This window comes from Pararge aegeria, chromosome 16, assembly GCF_905163445.1.
Source record: "Pararge aegeria chromosome 16, ilParAegt1.1, whole genome shotgun sequence".
NCBI lineage: Eukaryota > Metazoa > Arthropoda > Insecta > Lepidoptera > Nymphalidae > Pararge > Pararge aegeria.
This window is the reverse complement of record NC_053195.1, coordinates 13,340,891-13,367,891: the sequence shown is the minus strand read 5'-3', so window position 1 is coordinate 13,367,891 and position 27,001 is coordinate 13,340,891. Positions and strand designations below refer to the sequence as shown.

General features: G+C 35.1%; 1 protein-coding gene across 2 annotated transcripts in view; it reads right to left on the bottom strand.

Moving 5' to 3' along the window:
- LOC120630709 (cyclin-dependent kinase 14) overlaps window positions 1-27,001 on the bottom strand; it is a 149,396-nt gene that overhangs the window by 96,171 nt on the left and 26,224 nt on the right. For both annotated transcript variants that reach the window (XM_039899995.1, XM_039899996.1), the window contains exon 2: window positions 7,546-7,632. In XM_039899995.1, coding sequence (XP_039755929.1) covers window positions 7,546-7,632 — 87 coding nt within the window. The remainder of the gene's footprint in view (window positions 1-7,545; window positions 7,633-27,001) is intronic.

Sequence of the window (27,001 nt, the reverse complement as noted above, 5' to 3'; positions counted from 1 at the left end):
CCACGTTTTTCTATAGATCCCTAACTTATTTTAACTTCCTAGCGAACCGAGGTCTAAAGACCCAAGTCCAATTTACTCTGTCCTATTATGAGAGCCTCACCGTAGCTCCTTACTGATAATATGAATCCGAAAGTGTTATGAAGACTACCGATTTCCAATTATAATCCAGAAAGTGCATAAAATCTGGTAAATTTTAGAGTAAAATTATATGATCTCATGTTTACTGCCATATTGGATTAATTCTCGATTTAACCGGTTAGCACAAGTGATTTATCCATTTTCCACGTTATTGAATAATGAATAATGATTTCCGGTTAGATGAAACCGATCAATTGCAAATGTGGTAAGTTCCCGAATACCTACGTTAATATTTTAACGTGTTAACTGTCACGTTTTGTTAATTAGCGATAACCCGGTCAGCTTTAGTGATTCATCCACTTTCTACTTATTCTAATTGAAGAAAAACGATTTCCAGTTATAACTGACAACGTGGAAATCTGGAAAATTTCCGAATAACTTTAGTTTTTTTGGTAGTTTAGATCCGTCTTATGTTGGTGGTAAATTCGCGATTTATCCGGCTATCAAAAGTGATACGATGTTCACGTGTGTTAACCGTAACATAGATGTTATTCCCAACACGATATCACATTATCTTATCATTATGAGTAAACAATTCAATTTATATAACAGAAAATGGGTCGTTGTAATTAAAGATAAGGACTTGATTAAATCTCGGGCGAGGTAAACGGCCGTTTGAGTGAAATGGCTACATCTATTGAGGCCCAGATAATGGGAATTGCTAAATAAATCGAATGGTAAGCAAAGCTTTATTGAGTAAGCAAAGGACCTGACTAAAGCTGCCTTACCACCGGACGTGTGAAAGACTTCGTGGCTTTAACTTCATTACAAAACTAATGTCGATATTACTATAGTTCCTTCTATTGTCAGTCACAGTTATGTAAAGTTTCTACAAATAAAGAATTACTGTCTCTACCTTTATTTTGATTGGGCTCCACAACTATCGGCGGTAGGTACCTACTCAACAAATCTAATCACATCACCAAAACACGTTTATTTATGTAATAATCTGGCGCGATCGGTCGCGAAGTCACAAAGCGGCAGCAAGCGTTAAAGTATTATCGCCAGCCAATCGAGATTCACCTTTGCGAGAATCTAAATGTTTAAAGAAAGCTAAACCTATAAAACTTTTATTTGAGCGCAGAAAAACTTTGAGTACAATAATTCTGTCAAACTATGAATTTGATACTCCATATAAAATGACAGATTTATTCAAACTTGGATGAAACGTTAATTTACATAAAAACTTAAGACTAAAGCTATACTGGTTCGATTTTCATTTTTTACCATATAGGTTCGTATATGTTATACAAATAAAAAGTATAGAACCAGTATTTAGCCTTAATGTTAAGTTTTCATGTTAATTAACGGCTTTATTTAGCGTGAATCTGTTATTCTAAATAGCCAAACAAACCTCATCAAAATTTTACAGATTTTCTATACTCCAAAGTTGAGCTTTGTAAACTTGTTAAGTTACGCTATAGGCACTCAATTACACACATCGCAGTGTCGAAAGATTAATCTTACTCCCCAAAATTAGAACAATCACAGCTAGCTTTGCTCCCCTATCGAAATCAAGTCTAAGCTGATGTTATTTAATCAAACGCTTTACGTAAAGGCAATGGGTCGTTGAAATAATGATAAAGACGTGCTTAAATCTTGTACGAGGTAAACGGCTCGCCTGGTAAAATTACTTCATTCATTGGGAGAGCAACCGAGGATTATGATGCTGTCTAATAAACAGTAACTACCCTTGGTACAAGATTTGTCCTCGCGCAGTCGAGGAGTCGTTTTCGCAAAACAAATTCTGTAACGTCAAAGTAAAATGGACCCTATAATGTACGCCTTAGAGTGGTAAAACTTTTACTTCTGATTTTTTTTTCAAACGCTGTTTCAAAATCCAGTGCTGAATTTTAAGCAAATGAGATCGCATGAGATCCATTTTACTCTGATGTTCAAGTATTTCGAAACTCGATAACGACTCTTCGATTGCGAGCGAGCAAATCTTGTACTAAGGCTTGCAGAAAGGCGAGCGGCGGCGCTCTGGCCGTTAGACAAATGGGCTAATTTAAGAATTTTATGCCGACACCGCTTGCTTATAACAGTATGTTCTTATTTAATAGAGTGGAGCTTATATCGTACAACAAAAATTAGAAAAAAAATGTTGTCTTTGCTGTGACTGCAGCGCACACTACTAAAAATAAAAAATGTTAAATTTGATGCGGCTCTCTTGAAAAAAGACTTATTAAAATGTGACTGTAATACATATCAGTAGTAAAGCGATTTAGATCTCATACACGCAAACATTGCCGTGTTGAAACCTTAGAGGTATGGATTTAATATAACATTCATCTCTCTAATATTCAGGTGAAAGACGAGGGCTTATTTGTGTTTGGATTAAAAAAGGTAATTAGGAATGTAAGTGTCCTATACGAAAGAAAAATATCGTAAGGAAACTTGCATGCCTGAGAGTTCTCCAGAGTTAATTTTTCTCAAGGCGTCTGAAGTCCACCAATCCGCACTGGGGCCAGCGTGATGGACTACGGCCTAAACCATTATATATACGGCCTAAACCACAATCTATCACATCGTGGGAGGATACCCTGTGCCCTGTAGTGGGCTGGTAATGGGTTGATATGACGATGATGAATTATTATTTATTCAAAAAAAAATGCAGTATATTTGTGATAGGAATATAATGTCTCCATTCCAGGCCACGACTTGAATGGAGCCATTGCAAACGTTTTTAATATATTTTTGTACTACAATTTTCCTGAAAACTATCACCAACCGTGCAAGTTCTTATATAGATTTCTTGGTACACTTTATTTAACCTAACAAATAGACACTTAAATTGTATCAATATAAGTATAGAGTATAATATTTATTAAATCTTTTGTAGAGAGAGATTCGCAAAATATGAAACCTTATTGTGGACTACATGTTAAATCTCAAACAAGAAAAATATTTTCTTGCAAAAAACTCTAAAATGAAAGCAATATTTTAATTACCTAAAAAATACCGTGCGAAAAAAATGTGCGACAAAATAAATAAAGACAAACAAAATTAACTTATTCATTATTTAAAAAAAAACTTTAAACTAGACACTTTACAAGACAGATAAGAAAAAATAGACTTTATGTAGATGGTTATTTACTTACACAAACAATTCTACCCAACAAGCGATTTTAACATTAATTTCACATTTGCTACAAAATCGTACAATAATCAACATAAAAATAAATGTACAAAGTAGTAACTGTACAAACGTATAGGTGAAACCTATATGAAACACTGTATTGCGTGGAGTATATGTATTAAAGAACGATGGGCAAACCTCCAAAACCTCTTCACGTGATTGGTACTCTAAAAGTTGTGCCGTGTTGTAAAAATAAACATTTTTACCTTTAAATGGTACGCTGCAGCAATGAGTGGTACATGTGTGTCTATAAATATATAACGCACGTGTTTCATAACAGGGATAGCAGTCGAAACCATTTCGCTTAACTAATAGGTTTTAAAGCAGCGATAGATTCGTGGATAAGGCTTCGGCTTCGCTATCGAGGGTACCTGGTTTCCATTTCCGGCACCGACCTCAAACTTTTCGGAGTTATGTGCGTTTTAAGCAATTTATTGTCATTGGCATTCAACGGTGAAGGAAAACATCGTGATGAAACCTGCATGTCGGAGAGTTCTCCATAATGTTCTCAAGGGCGTGTGAAGTCAACCAATGCGCATGCGCACTTCGCCAGGGTGGGACGAAGGACTTATCCCATCATTTGGAGAGCAGACCCGTGCTCTGCACTGGGACGGTTATGTGTTGATGATGATGATGATGATGATGATGAATAGGAGATTCGTCTGCCCAGCGTTGTGGTTATGAACACAACCTACAGCGTTGGAAAAGGCTTCATGTCCAGCAGTGGACTGTTATAGGCTACTGACCGGTTTATCGCGTCTTAAACAGGTAAACTTATTAAATAAAAAGAATCATGAGGCTATTTATAATTTTACGTAATTTTTAATAATGGATTTCCCTTATTCGCTTACGGCTGTATACCACAAATAGGTATATTGCTCTTAAATCGCAGTATAATGTAGCATCAGTCAAGTGACTAAAACTCGGTCCGTTATTTCACATTGACCTGGAGAGATAAAGTGAAATTTTTTAAATTATGTTAATTAGCATTACTCCGAGAATTGACCGACACCACAAAGGTATATGTGGGACGTCAGCGGCTTGCTAATGAAGGCTGATGATACAGCTGGACACAAATGCGACGTGTTAATTGAATGCGTTTGCACTCTACCATGGTGGCTTGATTCGCACACTAAAATAAATAAATACACTTCTGCGGTGTTACTTTTATAATACTAAACTTTGAAACTGCTAGTTTCACTTTTGTGCCTTTTGGAGTAGAGACTGTGGGGCTGTGGAGACCGGGCGCTCCAGCTCTTTCTACAGAACTGTTAACGAGTCTACTGGGTATCCTATAGCTTGCAGTTTTTTGATCAATTAATTAGTTTGCCCATTCAACTGGTAGTATCTTAGGCACTATGCCTCGCTGCTGCTGCCTCGTGCTTTTTTAGACGTTTAAGATTAAATCAAGTTTTATTCTAGTGCATAGGTTATTTTATTATAACATTATACTAAGTAATAATGTCCTAAAATTCATAAGGTTATGTTACAGTTTGCCTGTAACGTGTAATCACCATTTAAGATTCAGGTAGAACCTCAACCAACATGTATTTAGATTTGATTTAACCTATCTGCACGATATTTTTGCTATTGTATTCCAATATTAAATAAATAAATAAATATACTACGACAATACACATACCGCCATCTAGTCCCAAAGTAAGCGTAGCTTGTGATATGGGTACTAAGATAACTGATTAATATTTTTATGAATAATACTACTTATAATATACATATAAACACCCAGACACTGAAAAACATTCATGTTCTTCACACAAACATTTTCCAGTTGTGGGAATCGAACCCACGGCCTTGGACTCAGAAAGCAGGGTCGCTGCCCACTGCGCCCATCGGCCGTCAAATATTATAACATTATGTGGCTATTGTTACATTACTAACTTTGACATACTTTTCAAGTAAGTTATCCTTTTGCATTATTCAACTGTCCTCTAACAGCCATTTGGCTGCTTTCCATTAGATATGTTAGAGGAAGAATGTGAGCCGACCGGAATAGCTTTAACTTAATAGCTTAGTTGTAACTAGAACCTGAAGCGTAAATTCAATAGTTGCCAAGAATCTGATCTGAGAAATAGTATAACATAACGTTACATGGTTCCAGGGTTTGTCGTAAATATAATGAGAATAGGGAACTTCTTAAGCGCATGTTGATTCAGGTGTTACGGAATCTCGTTACATGGTTTGCCATTATTAACGTTACTATTCGAGATTCCGCTCCCAGTGGAGTATTAATGTCACATGATTTCTAGTAAGACCCTGACAAGTCGACAAGACTAAACAGTGCGAAGAACCCATAATATATGTTATATTTTGTATCAATAAATAATTAACTTATTATAATTTATTAAACTCGTGGTGCGAAAACCGCCAATAGCATCGCTTCATCTACAAAGTTCATTCCAGCATTGGTGGAATTGTGATGTACTCGTAGCAAACTTCCGAGAGTAACACGCTATTATTAGCGTAGAAGCTGGGAATTAAATCGTTGCCAACAATCGTATCCGAGAAATGTTATACCTTAATGAGATGGACGGATACAAGTGCTGCATGTTAATTAAATGAGTTTCCACGCTGTCTGATGGCGTGCTGATTATTATTTTGAGTGCAACGAGAGAATTTATTATGCAGTTGAAAATTATTTAAGAGGAATGGAATTTATTTTAAAGACACGCGTAGGTAGGTACTACATTCAATATATTTTATAATAAAAGAAAATAATAAATTCCGATAAGAAAGATGTCTGCAAAATTTACAAATATTAAAATTCGTCGGAAGTCTGGAAGTCTTAGTTTAGACTACGCACAATACAAATCTGAGTGTGAGTTTCTTTATTCCACCAGAACTTCTAAATGCCGAAACAAAGAATGAATTTGTCATTGTTAGAACTCTTGCATCGTCCATAGTGTTTTGGTTCTAATTTTTTTGAAACAATGCAATACAGCAACTTATGTTATATAAAACAGATAGGTATCTACTAATGAATTATCTTATTTAAAAGGGAAATTCAAACGAAATACATAACAAACGATACGATAATAATACAGATCACGTGCGTAAAATGAATGACTATTTTTGTACACTCCCAAAATAGCCACCTTATTTATGTATGCATCATTCATTTTCATTTCGTTAACACATTTATTTTCAGCGTCTGACGTTCTCCACGCCCGTTTAATTAAACTAATGTCTAATTAGTTTAATTCATAACGCAGCCACACAAATGTAACTAAGTTACATTTTTAATTAGTGTAAGTATCTAATTTTCATAACTCTGTATGTCACTGTTATACATTTAGTTTTAAAATATGGTACGCGTCTGCTTCACCCGTGTACCTACGGTATTATATTTGAGTTCGAAAGTTCCACAAATATTTTGTACTTTTAATGATGTTGATATTGATATTTTAATGTGTGGTTGCGAAAGAAATCGCAAACGATCAAATAAATATCGCCCCTAGATTAAAGTGAGGATGGCTAATATATGTTTGTTGTTATGGTGGACCCCAAGCCATTATAAATAAATAAATAAATATACTACGACAATACACACATCGCCATCTAGCCCCAAAGTAAGCGTAGCTTGTGTTTTGGGTACTAAGATAGCTGTTGAATATTTTCTATGAATATAATACACATAAATACTTATAATATACACATAAACGCCCAGACACTGAAAAACAATCATGTTCATCACACAAACATTTTCCAGTTGTGGGAATCGAACCCACGGCCTAGGACTTGAGAAAGCATGTTCGCTGCCCACTCCGCCAGGTGCCGTCAAATGAATGTTTAGCGCTGTTGCTAATAGTCAAAACAAACAACAATGTCGAGTAGCCGCATTTCAGGAGCTTATAATTCTTAGAATCATATATAGATATACTTAGCGCACGTAACATGAAACTAGCTTTAATCAAAGACATTTATGGTGGAAAATATAGCTTTTAAACAGGGTATCCCGCAAGGTCCACGTCCTACGAAGTCCCGCTCCGTATCAATCAACATAAGGGGTAGGTGTTAAGTTTACCACCATTTGTAACTTGTAAGCACAACCATCACACCATCACACCATCGCACAACACGAGGAAAATAAAGAGCTAAGCGTTTTAAATATGACATTTATCTTAATCAATTTTGGCAATTTATCGAAAAGGAGTTCCGAAATAATCTGAACCAAAAACAGCAATTATATATCAACATGAAAAATTTATTTATTAAACCACAATTAATATTAATAAAGTAGAAACACTTACACAATCTACCGAAGCTAAGGGACAGACGCTTTCTGAGTTTTTGCATTTTACTCATAGCACCTCCCCTTTTTTCTCTCATTGTCACGCCTGCGAACAAAGAAAAAAGGTCGATAAAAATTTCTTTCATCTATACAAAACATCTGCGAAGGTATAAAAAGTAAAATCTATTTTGGAATATAAAGCGTTCATAAAGATTGTTCGTGGAAATCGAGTGTTTTATTTTCCAGAATAATCTTTTTTTTAAAACATACAAGAAATTAACATACAAAATATAGCTGGAAGAATAATAAGCATGCAAGTTTTATGGTCATCCAACTATTATTAACATATTATATCGAAAACTAGAATATTAGAAATTTTGTGGAAAAAAAAACTACAGAAAACATTTATTGTTATGTATAATTTATTTTTCTCTGCGTATTAACAGAAATACTCTATAGTCCAGTTTCAATACCTATTAATTTTATTAGATCTAGTTTTCAACATTGCTTTTTCACTTTCGACAGATTTTACTGCATATAGGATACGGAAATTATAAAAAAAATAATACAACGACAATACACACATCGCCATCTAGCCCCAAAGTAAGCGTAGCTTGTGTTATGGGTACTAAGATGACTGATGAATATTTTTATGAATAATACTACTTATAATATACATATAAACACCCAGACACTGAAAAACATTCATGTTCTTCACACAAACATTTTCCAGTTGTGGGAATCGAACCCACGGCCTTGGACTCAGAAAGCAGGGTCGCTGCCCACTGCGCCCATAGGCCGTCAGCCGTATTATAGATAAGCAACCCTAGATAGTTAAGTTTTTATAAATCTAGAATTTAGAAGAATGATGGCCATGCAAGTATTATAGAATTACTACTTCACACCACTTAACAACATATACGTAATTTTACAATCGAATTGAATCCACCTTATATTTATTTATAGATTAACTATGAATATAATATTGCCCTATGTATACCCTCTACCTATATATCATATATCATGAAGAAAAACGATTTGATGAGAAACTGAACGCAACCTACTGAACCGCTTTTTTTTATTTTTTTACTTTAGGTACATTCTTAGCTAGACGACCTGCCGGCGCAACAGTGAGCGCTGTGAATTTCAGTAGGTCCTGGCAGAGGCAAATTGGGTTTATAATTTCTGATTTTTTTTTTAGTTTGGACTGGTCTGGTGGAGGCTTTGGCCGTGGCTAGTTGCCACCCTACCGAAAAACCTTATTTCAGCCTGAAATAATGGTATTTGTTAAAGCAATAATGAAGAAAATGCGCTACGGAACTCTATATGCGCGTGCGCTCACTAAATAGTATATCCTACGTTATTACAATGCAATAAAATAATTTGGGACTTTAGTAAATACAGAGGAAAAGTCAGCCGAACCATGTATCTATCTCTTTTAAATAACCCAAATTTTTGATGCAGATTATTAGTTAAAAGGTAATTTTAAGTGAACAGTATTAGATATAGGAGAATTTATATCGTTTTAAAAAAAGTATTTTCTTAATAAGACAACTTAATGTAGATTAATATTGCGCTTTATATCATGTTATTTGGAAAAATAGTCAAAAGATATAATAAAAATTAAAAGATGGGACGAACACTCTTTAGCGGTCAGCTTTCTATTATGTTGTTGTGTAAGGAGAGTTGACGTCGAGTTAACAAGGGTGAAACCGCGGGGTACAGCTTTTACCTGCCATATAAAACCTTTTATGTCTGGGTTAATCAAATTAAACCTTGTAATACTTAGCAACTCTCTATGAGTTATAATTTGATGTAAGTTCCTTTAAAAAAAACCTCGTTCTCATCATTACACACGTTAATGGCTAAATGGAGTAATTAGAGATTTATTAAGATTTAGACGATCCAGCATTGTTGGCGTTACACATCAATAATTAATGGGCAAGATTAACAATCTTTTGTCATGCTAACTACGGATTACCCACGCCAGAACTGAGACGTTTATGATAAGATTTTGTGTGTATATTCCATACAGCATATTTAAAGGCAAAATATTTTTTAATGTAGCTTATAAAACACATATTCTTATTTGTTCTTTCATAGTTTTTAAATATCTTACCTAACCTCGTATTACAATTATCAAATACAGTGAAAAAAAAATAAGTATTATATTTACACTATATATTTCATATGTAATGAAAGTATTCGCGACATTTCTCTGTTACATATGATAAATTAAATAACTTAAAACACGACTTATGAATAGATACTTATTTTGAAAGTAAAATAACTGAAGGCGTTAAAAGTAAATGCTTTAAATTTTAACAAAACATCAACATTTTGACATAGCGGTGGGCTGTTCCATTTAAAATGAAATTTGGTTTTGACGAGGTTACTTCTGACTAACGAGGCTTACTGCATTAATTATAAAATAAAATACAGAGTTCAAAACCACAAGCATAATATTACTATAATTTACAGCGGAGTAATTTATTTACCTAACCTCACATCATCATCATCATCGGGTGCCATCTTCTTTAAATTGAAGTTTGGCGGTCAACAATCTAAAAACCTTCCTATTAAGTGCCGCTTTCTTTAGATCTAGGTAACAAAGTCGGGCCCGCCCCCTTATATCGTCCAACCATTTGCGTTTCTGATGTCCTGGTCCTTTTTACCTTCTAGCACAAGTCTTTGGAAGGAAAACTCAATATCCTCACATATTCTGATTAAATCTAATATGTGTGTATATGTTTGTCATCCCTTGCCTACTTCGTAGTAATAATAATTATTAATATTAGCTATTGAGAATAGAATAAAAGTCTCAATGCTTGGCATAGTCCTCCTGTCTCATAGGAGAAAGGGTTTTATAGCATACTAGCTGTTGCCCGCGACTTCGTCTGCGTTTGATTTTGTTTTTAAAGTATTCAGTTTCGCTAAGCCTTAAATGATATATAACTATACAAGTATAGTTGTATATGCATATAACATGTGACTGTCAATTAATTATAGACAAATAATTTGCAATAAAATAAAATTGTGACTTTACTTAAAGATCTTAGCTACCCTATCTCTTAAGGCGGACCAGACTGCTCACGGTGTGCCAATTTAATTTAAAATCGGTTCAGTAGTTTAGGAGTCCATCGCGGACAAACATCGTGACAGGAGATTTATATATATTAAGATATCCTGCTTCTATGCGGATTAGGCGTTTTAACATAATATTTTATATAACATGTTTAGTGATAATTTTTATATATTCCTCCTTTTCATCCCCTCAAGTGGTGGTGAATTTTATTGAAAAATTGTACCAAAAATCATGGTTAAAAACAGAGAGATCATAATCTGCTATTGATACTTTTAAATCAAAGGCTCTTTAAACTACAACATTCCAAGGAGTAAAAATAAATAAGGGATAAAATATTATATGGTGAATTTTCTTGTTAAAAGTTATATGGGGATAAAGTCGCGGACAATCGCTTGTTAGTTATAAATGCTAAGAGTATTACAGAGGCGACATCATGACGCCTCCCCGCTGATCGTGCGTTGCTCCCGAATTTTATGTGTCATTTAAAGTTTTAGGAATGTAATAAAAATGCCTCCCACGAAGTTTTATATCAGTTTATAGGAAAATTTGTTTACTAGATGATAAATTAAGGGGTGATTTTTCAATCTGTTAATCCGGCTGAGGAGTTAATTTGAATGATTTCGTAGGCAGCAACTTTCAAAACTTCAAATTTACTTCTGAGCAAAGATTGGCAAGGTGACAATAGAGAATGCAACGTTGTAATTTGCACTTTTTTTTTTCGTCATTTTATATACACCCACATAATACTGCATCATCACTTACCACCAGGTGAGAGAGCAGTCAAGGGCTAACTTAAAAAAAAACTAGTAGTAACAATAAATCAAAGAGTCAATAATTTGAAATTGAATAATTTAAAATTTATATATCTTATATCTTTAAACGAGCAATTCTCGTATATATTGGAATCTCGGAATCGGCTCCAACAATTTTCATGAAATTAGTATACAGGAGGTTTCGGGGGCGATAAATTGATCTAGCTAGGATTAATTTTTAGAAAATGTAATTTTATTTGTGTTTTCCTGTAATAACCGATTTGGTGCAACGAAGTTGCACGGGTCAGCTAGTATTATATATAATATTATGTGCTATTCATATTTTATTTTATGCCAAGTCTATTTTGTGCATGACTGTCTGTTGTCCTGAATAGGAAAAAAAAATTAAAAAAAAATAAAAATTCTTTAAAGAATTTATGAACATGTGGTGGGACATCCATGTTACCAACGACGTGTCGTTGGAATTCCATTTGTTAATTGTTTTGAAAATGGCGCGTCAGTTCGTGAAGTTACATATCTTCGGCCAATAATGTTCAATCTCCTTTCGAGATTCAGAGCCACGTGAATTCCGCGGGTCTTTCAAGTTATTCTATGCCAAAAACCAAGCTTGATTGGTAGTTAGGACGTAAAGTGAGGACAAACAAACAAACACTCTTTCGCATTTAAATTAAGACCTATGGATTGCACGATAAAAATTCGCTTAGACTGACGCGGACGGGTCGCGCCTCAGTAGCTTCGCTCCCAAATCTTACAGATTCTTGGCGCCATATTCCCCAGATCGCCGTGCTTACGAATGCTTTCGGTATTTCGGGCCCGGTTTTTCAAGCGAGAGCGCCGAAAGCGATTTTCAATTTAAAACCTCTTCTTCGAGAATTCTCGAGGTGCATGGAGGTTAGCTATTACGTTTTGGCGCCTAGCCGATTGTGAGATGAGTTCTACGGTTGTCGAGGCCAATTTGTAAAAGCAAACCGCACTGAAATCTATTCCACTGGCCTAATTCTATGAAACGAGCTTTGTGTTTACTTATACAATATTATAAGAAAATTAATAATATATATTTGTCGTGCCTAATATAAGTTTAATTAGAATTACATACGCTTGAGGACTGATATAGCTAAAATACCTACACAAGGTTCAAAAGATTTCTTCAAAGTTTTCTAAATTTGTCTTAGTTTTAAATACGTGAAATTTCTGAGAGGAAAGAATAAAATAATATTATAAATTATTAAGAATAAGCCGCCAGTAAAATGAGATTATTACGATGAAATCCACAAAAATACTAGATTTTACATTATGAAAATAAACCAGCTTAATTTTGTCCACTGCTGAAGGAACTGCGTCAGTCCCCTGCTGAAGGAATGTCTTTCCCAACGGGAGGGTTTGCCCATTATCACCACGCTAGCTAGACGGTTTGGTGACCGCAGTCAGTGGCGTGCACCTCATACATGCGCAAAAGCACAGCCTACCCTAAATTTTTCATATACTTGTATAGTAATTTTTCTACTTTACTCGATGCTTTGTGCATACCACTGTGCACGCGACTGATTGCAGTAAATGGTGGTAGTAGTAGAACAGAGGACGCTGCAGCCCGTTCTCCGTTATATTCCCATCGTCGCCTTTTACGGGTAGAGGAGGGTTGATCACAACTGTATTCTATTCTGATCTGCCGTCACCACACAGTCTACATACACACATGCAAACACATATATACTGGATGACGCTACCGATAAATTATACGCTTTGGTTCTCACGCTATTGCGTAAACCAAATGGATGCGCCATGCTGTTCCACCCTATCGTATTTTACACGTAGCTTTAGTGCGTCAGTCAACAAGCCTAGGGCTTGCACAAACACGGTCACCCTTGACAAACAGTCACGATGTCAGCGCTATCTAATCTGGAAAGCGGACGGGAACAATATGCGTGACGTCAGTAGCGTGCACTTCATACACGCGCAAAAGCAATGTCTACCCTAATTTTATGTTATAACTCGCATAGTATTAGGACCTTCCTGCTTTATGCATACCCTTGCCAAAGCTATATGCACGCCAATGCTTGACGTATATATTGAGATACCTTCCATTATGTAACTTTTTTAATGAAAAAATGATTTTCTTGGAAACATCACATAATTTATCAAGAACGATTACGCTATTACGGTTGTTATCTTTGTGTACATGTGAATAATTACAAGTGATATCTAATTAAAATCTTGACAGATAGTTATCAAGATAGATATAGCATTCAGGGCCTGTTAAACCACATTCGGATAGGTGTCAGATGACTTAAGCGTATGCCACTTTCTTATTTCATGCGAAGTCAAAATTAGTGAATGTACAACGACTATCAGACACTTATCAGATGTTGTTATAGGCCCCTAATATATGGGCATTTAGTAATATTTTGTTGGACTTAAATAATATCATTCTCAAACCAGTTTTCAATTACGGTGCACTAGGCAATGCTTAAACAAGTAACGCTTAATCTAAGGAGATTACTAGACATACTCGTACATAAACCGTCCAACAATAGTCATCACCTAAGAGTTGGTGAAACAATTTTTTTTCTATAGACATCGTCTGAATCATCAGGCTTTCGATTATGGCGATGATTAGTGTTACAGTAGGTAATTTTATAAAGTGGGTAACTAACCAAACTTTTGATAACTATAAATTCATATTTGCCAGATATTTTATTAAATTGATTAGGATTTTACAAATGCCCTAATAATTATTAATTAGTTAATAGATAGATTTCAAGAAACAATTAAAATTATATTTGATTAATAATCAATGTTAATGACATTGAGTTAGTGGGTGTTTGGATATAAACACGACTGCATTATCGAAACACTTCAGTCCTACATGGACTCGAACGATGCAAAGATACGTCCCGGTGTCTTAGTCGTTTATCATTAGGTTTAGTGAAAACGGGTATTAGCGTATCAACGTTCTACTGCTCTCCTCTCTCAAAGGAGTTTTAGAGCGAAGATAGCTGCCAAGCTGCTCCGTTGATGGGTTTCAGCGAGTATTATCACAAGTAAGTAATAATTACCAGGAACGAAGGCTTAGAGTGCTTTGCGAGGCAGGGGGTTGTCACCGCCAATTTATCTTCTATGAGCTGGCATTAAGATTTATTTTACAGAAAACAAAATACCTACCAAACTTTGGCCCGACCCGGGATTCGAAATCAGGACCTCGTGATCCTTACTACCACAAGAACAACGAGGCAGTTACACTTACAAGTGTAATATGGTAAAAAAACAAGCGTAATTTTCTCAAGGATAGCAAATATGTGTTGGTCATACGTGAGTACGTGACACTGTTACAATCTTCGATAAATAATAGTCATCGGTATTGGGAAATCACTTGTTAAACCTACCTTATCAAGCTATCACTCATACTTAACAAGAAATCGTTTACAAATGTCAATGAAAATTACCAATGGAATGCACTTCCGTATGTCCGTATCTTGTTTCTGCCGCATATGAGATGAGGGAATGCTAATGTCACATCAATTATTTCTTAGTATCTATCTCACTAATGTTAACGACTGAGACACCGGATGTATCTTTGCATTGTTAGAGTCCATACCGGACCGAAGTTTATCGAAAATGTACTCGTATTTATATCAAAATAAATAAATAATAAATAAATAAATATAATACGACAATACACACATCGCCATCTAGCCCCAAAGTAAGCGTAGCTTGTGTTATGGGTACTAAGATGACTGATGAATATTTTTATGAATAATATACATAAATACTTAGAATATACATATAAAAACCCAGACACTGAAAAACATACATGCTCATCACACAAACATTTTCCAGTAGTGGGAATCGAACCCACGGCCTTGGGCTCAGAATGCAGGGTCGCTGCAAACTGCGCCAATCGGCCGTCAAAATACCCACTAGCATAATGTCATGAACATTGGCTGTGAATCAAATATAATTTTAATTATTTATTCAAAACCATTGATTAATTAAATACGAATTATCAGCACATTTGTTAGAATGCTAAAAAATTTAAATGAACAGTATAAGGTATAGAATTTTAATCCTTTTAAAAGAGTATTTTCTTAATAAGACAACTTCATCATATCAACCCATTGCCGGCCCACTACAGCGCACGAGTCTCCTCCCACAATGAGAAAGAGTTAAGGCCATAGTCCACCACGCTGGCCCATTGCGGATTGGTTCACCGTTGAAGCAAGTGAATAATAATAGTGAGTTTTACACGAGATTTCCGCCATGTGGAATGTTGAGTCGACCATTATTGTTCCGATCGTCGTTTCAGTCAATGGTCATCTCGCGAAAAGCTTCGACCAACATCTTAAGAAGCTTTCGCTTGGTCGGTTACAGAAGGCAGTAGTCCTTGAAACGGCGCGTATTGTGAGGAGGTTCCTCACTCTGGAGCCCTGACTGCTGGTTGCTTGGGCATTCGAAAGCCCCGCAAGCGGAGGGTGGATGTTTTTTTATAAATTTTTAAAAGTGTTTTTTATTTTTTTAAGCATTGTTAAGAATTTAAAAAAAATTAAAAAGAATAAATGATAAGAAAAAAAGTGAATTAATAAAATATCTGGTATTAATCAAATTATGGTTATCCAAAATTTAATTATTTAACCACTTCATAAAATTACTGTAACGTAAGTAAAAAGCGGCGATAGCATAGTGGTTAGGACGTCGGCTTCACTTTCGGGGGACCGATTTACGGCACGCACTTACTCTTACTTTTATGTGTGTGTTTTAATTACAACTATTAAATATGTAATGTGATAGCCCGCAACATTGCACGGTGTACAAGGGAAGTGAAGCTTACACTTTTCAGAGCATATTGTCAAACATTTTATACGTGCAGCTTGTGGGTGTCATATACACAAAGGGCTTATAACGACCTACGTATACAATACAATAATGATTTCAGAGTATTGATGGCGCTGCCGCGCTTCTGCAGTGCATCAAAAACGTTGGCGAAGAATCACGTTGATGACTTCTATGCAATTATGAGAAAAAGATCTGCATCAATGTATTTAGAAAATATTAACCAATAAAATGGGAAAATCCCTTTATGGAGCACTGGGTTGGTAGACACTCACTGAAGGCCAGCAGTGGACTGTAATAGGTCAGTTATCGTCATAACATATAAAAATAAATGTTATCTAATGAAAGTAATCAGTAATTTAATTTAATCAAAATTCCTTAACGACGACGCTGCTTAGTACCTACTAATGTTTCTTGAAACCACATTTCGGTACTTTTAGAATAAACGACAGAAGATAATGAAAAATTGAATTTAATATAAAAAGTATTTAGCTACTTTATTTTTCATAAGGTCTAAAATTTAAGATTAACAAATATACTAGCGGACCCCGGCGCCATCTGTCGGGCTAATTTGTGAATCTAAAACATCCAGGGTACAACCCAAACGTATACCAAAAAAATCATTCAAATCGGTCAAGCCGTCTAGGAGGAGTTCAGTGACATACACACACAAGAAATATATATATATATTTATTATATATATATATATATATATATATATATATATAAAGATATATAGCTGAAACATACATTGCATAATATTTTAAAGAGTCATCTAAAGAATTATTATCTTACACTGTAAGTATGATTATCATATTCCACATTTACGTTCTCTATCGTTAATATTATGTACCTACTAGTTTATTTTATATATGTACTGTTTTTGTAATTATTAACATGTATGTATAATTTTAGTACTTTGCTCACCGCTATAACGATACATAAAATGTGAGTCAATTGCTCATAATGCTTGCCTGGAAGAAATCACTATAAGTGATACGGCCGCCTTTGTAACACAAATTTAAAGTACTTAAAGAACAAAGGTATTGTTCTTTTTCTATTTATTGATAGATTGAAAAGTGACTGTGACTGTGACTTCAATGGTATGACTGTTTTGGAAATGACGCGGGACATAAAGACAGATAAATATACATTTCAAAAAAACATATAATATCCCCTGTTTACTAGTTTTATTTTTCAATTTACAACACTCGAAACCTGTATCTCTTTATGCAGATTATCTTCCGGGTGTATTCTCTTTACGTGTGTAATAAATGTGATCGTAAACTTATCCTCTGCTCGCATCCCGGGGGAAACGGTTTAACTGCCAATTTAAGACCGTTATCCATTATTAATGATGTAAAACATGAAACGGGACTATTAAGCTTGGTTATGCGGAGAGTTTATATTTCGTTAACCGCACGCTAAGCTCTTACAGAACCGCAGTCCGCAACTAAGATATCTCAGAACAGATGTGGTAACCGATATCCTTACTGATACTATGAATGTGAAAGTGTGCGTGTTTGGTTGTATGTTATCTACGTTCGGTTGAACCATTGATTGATATTTATAACATGCAACGTGTGAATGAAAACCGAAATAATACTTCACAGACTTAAGAGGCAAGTTATTTATTGTCTCTGAGACTTATCTGTGAAACCGAAACGCTAATAGTTTTTGAGTAAACCATTGCCATAGTTTTTACTGAAATAAATCATATACAGCCCTTACATCACAATCAAAAGTAAAATCAAGTGACTGCTGAGACTTTATTTGTTAGGTACGGGTCGCGTATCGCAGGTACTATGCATGTTTCGGTCTTTCATCTGCAATAGGGTTGTCATAAGTAAACCCTTAGAGTGTTTTGAATAAGATTGTATGGAATATTAAATAAGCTTCTTTTGATTCAATATTTTTACAGGGTGACTCCTTATGAAATATACCTACTTAGGCAACAACAGTATTACTAAATATATATGGACGTACTAGTTACTATATATAATATACAACGTGTAACGGAATTAGGTTACACGTTGTATACAGCTAAGTAAAAAACAGCCAGGTTTAAAGATTTTGTGGATTAAAAAAATTGCCCTTTTCTAGCACACTTGTTTCAATTGGGAGTTTCTGAGCTTCGCTCTAAGGACACGCTGCCTGAGCTGCGTTATACGCCGGCTATGATAACCCTTAAATAAATAAATAAAGGTAAAGTGGTGCTCGGAACTACGTTTTGATATACGTTTCACTGCAGATTATTATCTACGTCATCCAAAGTTGTCACGCGCGATTATTAATATTATAACCCATTTTTTTTTTGTAAAAATGCCTTTTAAACTTTCGGAACTAGCATTTGATATCTCCTAGTCTACTATCCTATAGTCCTATAGTAAAAAGTTCTTTGTAGCAATAGGATAGTTTTTATCCAACTAAGTAAAACTAACGATCCTTGCAGGATTTTTGAAACACCAAGGGAAACGCGGGTAACAGCTAGTATTTTTGGGTTTATATAGCTTTTCATTTAGCTTTTAAGATTTCTTTGCGTCGCCTCAATAGTGTACGTTCCCAGTTGAACATGATATGGCTCTTGTGGGGATTCTAAACTTCACTGTCTTATGCCGCTTGTGTGCAGCGTATCCCTTAATCGTGATAATCCAGGTTCTTACTAAGCCACGTATAAAATGAAATAGATATACCTATACTTTATTCGGGATTTAACGATGACAGCCTAGTTAGTGGGACTTCGGCTTCACTTTCACTGAGTTCGAACCCGGGCACCCACGTGTACGAAGTTATGTGCATTTAAAAAAAAATATCACTTGCTGTTGGTAAATGCAGACCAAAAGTTGAATATAAAGATTTATTTATATTTTGATCAGGAAGCAAAAATTACAATTGAAACGATCTATACATATACAATCGTGTACATCTGCTTTGTGTTCAGTAATGTAAAACATACAACTTGTCTTCCAAAAAAACATTCTGTTTAAATTCGATGCATCAAATTATTCGATATCAATCACAATTAAAATTCAGTATGCAACGTTTACCTGCATATATGGACAACAAATTGTTTACAAAAACACATTATTGTTACAAGGGAGTTTGATAAGGATATACACGAAACGCACGAGTCCGGAAAACCAAGCCCAAAACTTTTAATGGATTTTACCGTACAGTTTCATTAGTTTCCAACTTTGTGCAATAGGTATATGATTGGTTTACAAGCGTTCGAACTATAATCGTAGTTCGAAGTGGTGCGATTTCAATAAAGAACGAGGCTCTGAATTCGGTTGCACTTTTTTAATGTTTGTTTTAAGTATTAGTAGTAGTAGTACTTTTTGTAACAGAGCTCGTAAAGTGCTACCGCCATGCTTATTCCTGCGCAAAGTATTGTTGCAATACTGTGTTCAGCTTGGGAGGCTGCCGATGTCATTACAGGCAAACGAGCTTGAGGTTATGGACACAGGGCGGCACGTTGCAGGTCGAGTTCCTTGCATGCCCCGCTAGTGTTGCTTATAGGCAGTGGCGTGCATAGAAGGTATGCACAGGGTATGCAGATGATATAAAATTAAGAAAATCTCCAGTACTAGTTATAAATACTTAAGAGTAGGTTTTATATAACTCTTACAGTGTATATCCTTAAGTTTACGCCACTGCTTATAGGCGATGGGTTTTCACTTACTATCCGGCCGGCCATCCTCTTGGTCCGTCAATTATTACCTACTATTGAAATAAAATTTAGAAAAAACCTCAGAAACCCGGGTTACTAATCGATTTGAAACGCTATACCTTCATGATCTTCCAGGCTACGATCTCTTGGTGAGATCTTTCAGAAATTGAGGCAAAACTTCAAATACATACTATAGGCGGATCTATAAATGAGGTATTTACTTGTGCATAGCACAGAAGAAGCACCATTTGGTAAATTAAACTCATGATGGTTAAAGTTAACGGTTATGTATAACTAGTGAAAAATTACATTACTCTTATGTGTAATAGTACGTAGTGTTTTTTTTCCCTTGAAAAGCTAATAAATCAATAAATAATTGATTAAGTTACGGATTGCCAACCTAACTAAATATTGAATTACACAATAAAACGGTTGCCGCTCGATTAGCCATTTAGAACTCCTTAATAAGACCAGGAGAACTCCTTAATAATTAAAGTCCCTGCATCGAGAAAAGCAAGTTTGTAAGGGATGCTGAGCAGTGTTATTTTATTGCCCAACTATTAAGCCCTCGACTGCAATGTCACCTGATGGTAAATGATGGTGCAGTCTAATATGGTAGCGGGCTAACCTGTTATATTAAACCCATACTCCTACCATACCAGACCAAAAGAAGACCAGAAAAAGACAATTTTATTGTTTGTTAGCGATAAAAATGTTTTGGAGTATTTAAAACGTTTGTGCAACACAAGTTAATTACGCGTTTCCGTGAGATAAAAACGTACGACTCGTTTATCTTTTATCTAGCTAGGAGAAGGAAAAATAAGTCTTAATGCTCCATAAGTAGTTACCAACGATTAAGGTTCATTTATATATCACTGACGTCTTGACGTAATGACGTTGCAACCAATTTACCTATCAGTGATGAAATTAGTTTTGTAATCCATATAAAAAGACAGCGATTAGCCTAACGTGGATGTGGCGTGGATTAACAATATAACAACTTCCAGTAAAGGTACAATTATCGAACCAAAGCTTGTGTCTACTCACGCAAAATGGCGAACTTTTTTGTTTCACTCTTCTCATATTGCAGAGTGTCCATATAACAAGGTTTATGTAGGATTAGGTTACCTCTATAAAATTTTTTTTTTTTACAAGGCTTCAAATTCTGAGCCTCAGTAATGATTAAAAACCACCTCTTGACTTTTAAATTATTTTCGATAAAGTGCGGCTCATTATGGCTTAATTTGTATAAGATTTAGGGGGTTTAATATGTTAGTGTCGTAAGCTCACTTTTTGTTAGATGTACTTAAGATAAATAGCTTTCTATAGGTAATATCGCTATCTGTATTAGTATTGGCTCTTGAGTTCATCCTTTTAAGTATATACATATACAAAATGTAATCGCTTCTTTCTCATATTTTAACACTATGGATATTCAGAGAGGAGGCTGGTGCCGAATATTATTTATTTTAAGAAAAATATACCTTTTTTTAAGTAAACATAATATACAACTAGTAAGGCGTAACATAAACTCAATCGGGTTTATCCGTACACCGATATTCATCGTTCAGCCCTCGGAATTTTGAATATTTCCGTTAAAGCTACATACAAAATATTATAGGTGAGTGAGGGTAGTTCTCAAAAATTATGATTGTGTTAAAACTAGTACTATTCATAAAACCAGTTCCGCATAACGCACTTCATCGTTTGAGTAAACTTTACACAGGATGTAGTGAGACCTTAATAGGTCGACCTCTTAATAATGTAGATAACTACAAACTGCCGATCACAAATTCAATATAACAAGTAGGTACTTGTACGGACCGACAACATAAACCTACAAACTAACATGGTATCTAACAAAGATAAGCTCGTCATCGTTAGCTACCTACTTGCAGCCAAGTGCACCGGTGACAATAAATTGGAGAGCCGAGCCAGATACACAGTTCCGCATTCCGGGAATGTCCATTGAACCCGATCTCCACGTCTCGCCCACGCCGTCCCGTCGCAAAACATTGCCACTCGACATTAATCCCGGTATTTAATTGCTTTACGTGCCAAAATATAACCTCTATAGCTCCTATAAAGCGTTGATGGCCTAGTGGGTGAGGCCTGGGCTTTCTTCTCGCGGAGACAGAGTTCAATTCCCGGCCCGCAACACTGACTTTATGGAGTTAAGTATGTGCGTTTTTACTTTTAAGCAATTTAAATATCACTTGCTTTTACGGTGAAGGGAAACAGCGTGAGGAAACCTGCATGCCTGAGAATTCACCATAATATTCTCTCGGCTTGTGAAGTCTACCAGCGCTTGGTACGTGGTATACTACGGCGTAAACCCTTCTTCTGGATGATAGCTCCAATGCAAGATTATACTTTTTTCAAAACTATTGAGTTGAAAATGCTCTACTTGTGATAATGCTCTTTACCTGGCCTCGTACGACGTTATATCTATTACGAATAGCTTTACAACACCGAGTTCAATGATAAATAAATGAAACTGTACCCCTAGTTCAAGATTATAATAAATTTTTGGAGAACTATGATTTCGAGTTTCGTCATTGTTATCTCGTAACAACAAAGTGTCACAAAATAAGTTTTGAAACACTTTTAAATTTTTCTCTGATGTTAAATTCTAATTTGATACGTTTTAGACACGTGCGAACTCCTACTAGAGCGGGCGGACTCCTACTAGAGCTGGGGAAGCAATATTAATAATCATAGAGTGGTATTTACGAATGTAGGTCGACTTTTGTTGGTTCACTAATTATAATTAATACATTCCTAATTGGTTTGTAACCAGCTTATGTGTGTATGTGTGGTTTACCTTGCTTTCACTAACTATCATGTAGATATGACAGCCTCCTATTACCTAGGTTTAGAAGAAAAATTTGATCTATACATATAAGGTGATATTATCTTAACGACTTTTTTAATGTCGTAAAATAAAACTCGATTATGGGATATTAAAAGTCCTTCCGTGAATATATTTTTTCAGTGACATTTATTTTAATAATATATGTTTATAATATGTATATTAATCATAAAAATTTTCATCAGTTATCTTATTAGGTACTAATAATAGCATTAGTTACTATTACTTTGGGGCTAGATGGCGACGTCGTAGTATGTGTATATTTATTTATTAGAATAACGTTATATGGCTCTCAGCTTCTTATCATACTTTCGTATTAAATATGGAATTTTATCAGCAATACTATTAAAATAGCTATGGATTGCGATTTTTCCAGATGACAGCAGCCTACGTACGACACGTTGCCAGCAGATTTTAAATTACCTGACGTGGTACTTTCTAGTATTGATGGAGAGGCATGATATCAATATAAAACCGTTGCAGTTTATGGTTCAAGCACCGAATTAAGAATAGACAGAAACCTCATTCAGCTGTTATTGCATGCAGTGCATTGTGTCCAAAACAGTGAAAAAACCTCGCGCACGTCTCACTTCACACCCGCGTTATGTTGCTAGCTCATTACCTTTTTCCAAATTGTCCATTTTATTGCCAACGTTTAGAACATAAGAAGTAAAATAAATACTGTCAACTGCTAAATGGAATGAAGTGACAAACAGCCTGTTCGAGAAACACTACTGAAATGGAGTAGTTTTTGCGTAACATGTCTTCTTCTTGCATTAACTCCAATCCTCTGCCAACGCACCATCCACTTTCTTTATATACAATCCCCATTCATTAAATTCCTTTTTTATTTTGCCTTCCTGTATTCCTTAGACCTTTCATTTACATATTTAACAACCTCGAGAAATTAAAACTAAACATATATTTAAATACTTTTGTATTAAATATATTATTGACCTTGTATGTAACACTACAATCAACATTTGCGTTATCTTTTTTTAAATTATTTTACGTCTCTGGAAATGCAAATGTTTGATTTAGATTACACAATCTGGTGAAATATGAAATCTCACCATGAGAGAAAAATTACGAGAGCCATCTTTATTGGAACTTATTGAAATTACAATTATAACTGGCCTGCCAGAGCATTTTTTTTCTGCCTGCATTTTATAGCGTAAATTCAAAAATAACTGGATCCAAATTCCAATGTCTAGAGTTGGTTTGTAGGGGATTTCCCGGATCGATAAAATGCTCTGTCCAATGCCGCGTCCCCGATGTGCACTGGCCATACCGGCAATACGGTTCCGTTTTGACCTGGTGGGGAGGGTGGAGCTGGACTCTAGTTTTCTTAATCCGTGCAAGTCAGACATACTCCGTCCACACCATAAATAGATTATTTATATATCCCGGGTAACGAGCAAAAAGAAATTCTACGTGGACGAGGTCACGCACTAGAAATAAATAAAACGGTGAGTCGTATACTTTGCGAAATAGCAGAAACTGTGTAATGTAGACGTACATTGTGGGTGCTGAAGCGTATATATCTCCCACATACTTTAGATATCAGTAGCCCTAGTACAAGACTTGCTTACTCGCAATCGAGGAGTTTTCGACTATGGATAAACTTGAAGATCGGAGTAAAATGATCATATTTGCATTGTATTGAAGCTCATATTTGTCTACAATTCTTTAGCTCATGCTTTTGACTGAACGTTTGTAAAACAAAAATCAGGTGTAAGGGATTTGCGACTTCAAAACGACTGACATTAGGTCAATTTAACTTTGACGATACAGAGTTTGATACAACACTGTAAATAAAAACAATAATAGTTGAAGTCAATCATTTCGACTAGCTGAGGGTGATGATAATAATGATTGATTATTTGCATCACCCTCGGTGACATAACATCGTAACACAACATCATCAATGACACCCTCCTGTTGGGCACAGGCCTTCTATCTTATAGGAGAGAAAGCTTAGACCCTAAACGCTTCTCTTGCGGTTTGAAGGTTAAAACGACTATTATCACAAGGTAGCGATAAAAACCATGCATGCATGCTTCTCTAACTCCGATCTGGTATTTACCATTTGTTACAGAGAATCGAAACCAGTCTAGACACTATCGACCTATATACAATTAACATATACCTAATATTATGTTATTTTTTCAATATGAAATTTTGCGATAGGTTTGTGCCTTATCGTACTTCGAGCTACATTACTCATAATGTGATAATTATTTAGTTTAGTATGTTATGTGTAGGTGCTCATTAGTTTGTGTTTTTATATGTGTTGTTTAATCATACTTATTATGTTCTTACTAGGTTATTGATACATACTTTTGAACCATAGCTAAAAGAATGGTGTTAGAGGTTTGACTGCGTTTGTCTATCTGCCTGTCATCGTAAAGAAATGTATTCGAATTTTGCATTTCGCATGTATCACAACTGAACAGTTTTTGCTTACTTGCTTAGATTACTGATACTAATCTTTGCAATGACGAAGTGTGATTTTGCAGGTGATTTGGCAAGTAATCTAATTTTGAACAATGACATTATCATTTGAAAGTTTTTTTTTTATTTTACCACAAGTTGTATGTTATGATGCAATCTAAGATGCTAGTGAGCTATCCTGTTAGGGAATAGGTATATACCTAAATCTAATAATATGCTTGTTATGTACAATAATTTCGCAGTTCACGCGTTTACAAATAAAAAGACGACAAACTTTTACAATGGCATGATAGTAATTCAGCAGCATTTCTATTTAAATTACACACAAAAGTTTCACAGACAAAAAACATTGAAGTTCATTGAAAAGTTCCGCACAAATTTACTTGGTCGAGTGATTTGTGTTGGAGTTTTGGTACCGTTCAGCTGAAACGAATGGAATGGACAGATGAATCGGGCACTCTTTCTAAAAGTTCAACAAAAACCATTTCCGTACGTACCCATTTAAAGGCGGTCGAACTTTAAGTAAACACCTCGTTGGTAAACTTAAATCGACATAACAAAATCCACCGGGCGTATCAGATTACTACCAGTATTACGGCAATACAAACGCAATCCCTACTGCTACTGGGAAAACTAAGCTACGGATCACATTAGCGTCACGTCGCTATACAAAAAGTTGACAATATTTTATATTAAGTACTTATAAAAAGTCAAAAATTAAAGTATTGGTCTACATTATTCTAATGCCCTTTTATTTGATTTGGCGGCTATGTTGGATTTGAAATTTAACAAAATGTTAATGTTCTACTAGTCAAGTGCTGATTAGAATCAATATGGGTAATATTGAGGAAATTGTTAAATGTGATCCGCCGTTTTGTAGCGGCGGCCATCTAGTACCGATTTTCATCAAACATAGCCAAGAACATTCCCGGCTCGTCCTTTCGAGAGCTGCGATGCCTTCACAGACACACATACGGGAACGTAAAACTTATATCACCCTGTCGTGTGATAATAAAAGGTGGCATTATGATAAATAATATAATAATTATTTAATTATTAAGTTTTTTTTTTTTTTTGACTCTGGGTGTGCACTTGACTTAGGTCCGTGCACACCTGAAATACCAGCTGTTAGCTGAGACACTAAAGTGTACACAGATAATAATAATAATAATAATAAATATAATAGACAATACACACATCGCCATTTAGCCCCAAAGTAAGCGTAGCTTGTGTTATGGGTACTAAGATGACTAATGAATTCCTTTAATGAATAATATAAATAAATACAGATAAATACCCAGACACTGGAAAACATATATGTTCATCACACAAACATTTTCCAGTTGTGGGAATCGAACTCACGGCCTTGGACTCATAAAGCAGGGTCGCTGCCCACTGCGCCAATCGGCCGTCATAATATTCATAGTACATATCGTTTAATTTAAACAAAAAAAAAAATTTATTAATCCGTTACTTGTATTAATAACATTATCGTTGATAGTTCAATACACTCTAAGTGTATAGGTACTTTTATTTTCCATTTCTATTTATTTTACTAAAATTTATATAAAAAAAACACTAATCAGACAGAAATTTTAAACGAATCAGTGAGTGTTTAGAACGCTTTAACTTTTAAATGTACGACTTATTTAAATTAATAAATCCCCGAATTTTGCTGTCAAAATTCATTACGGGTTATTGTTTCAAACCGTTCTTAATTCTTATCAATACTCATCTAAGATATAAGTTATCCGTTATGGGACTATCAGAGCCGATATATCCCATGGTAGTTCCATA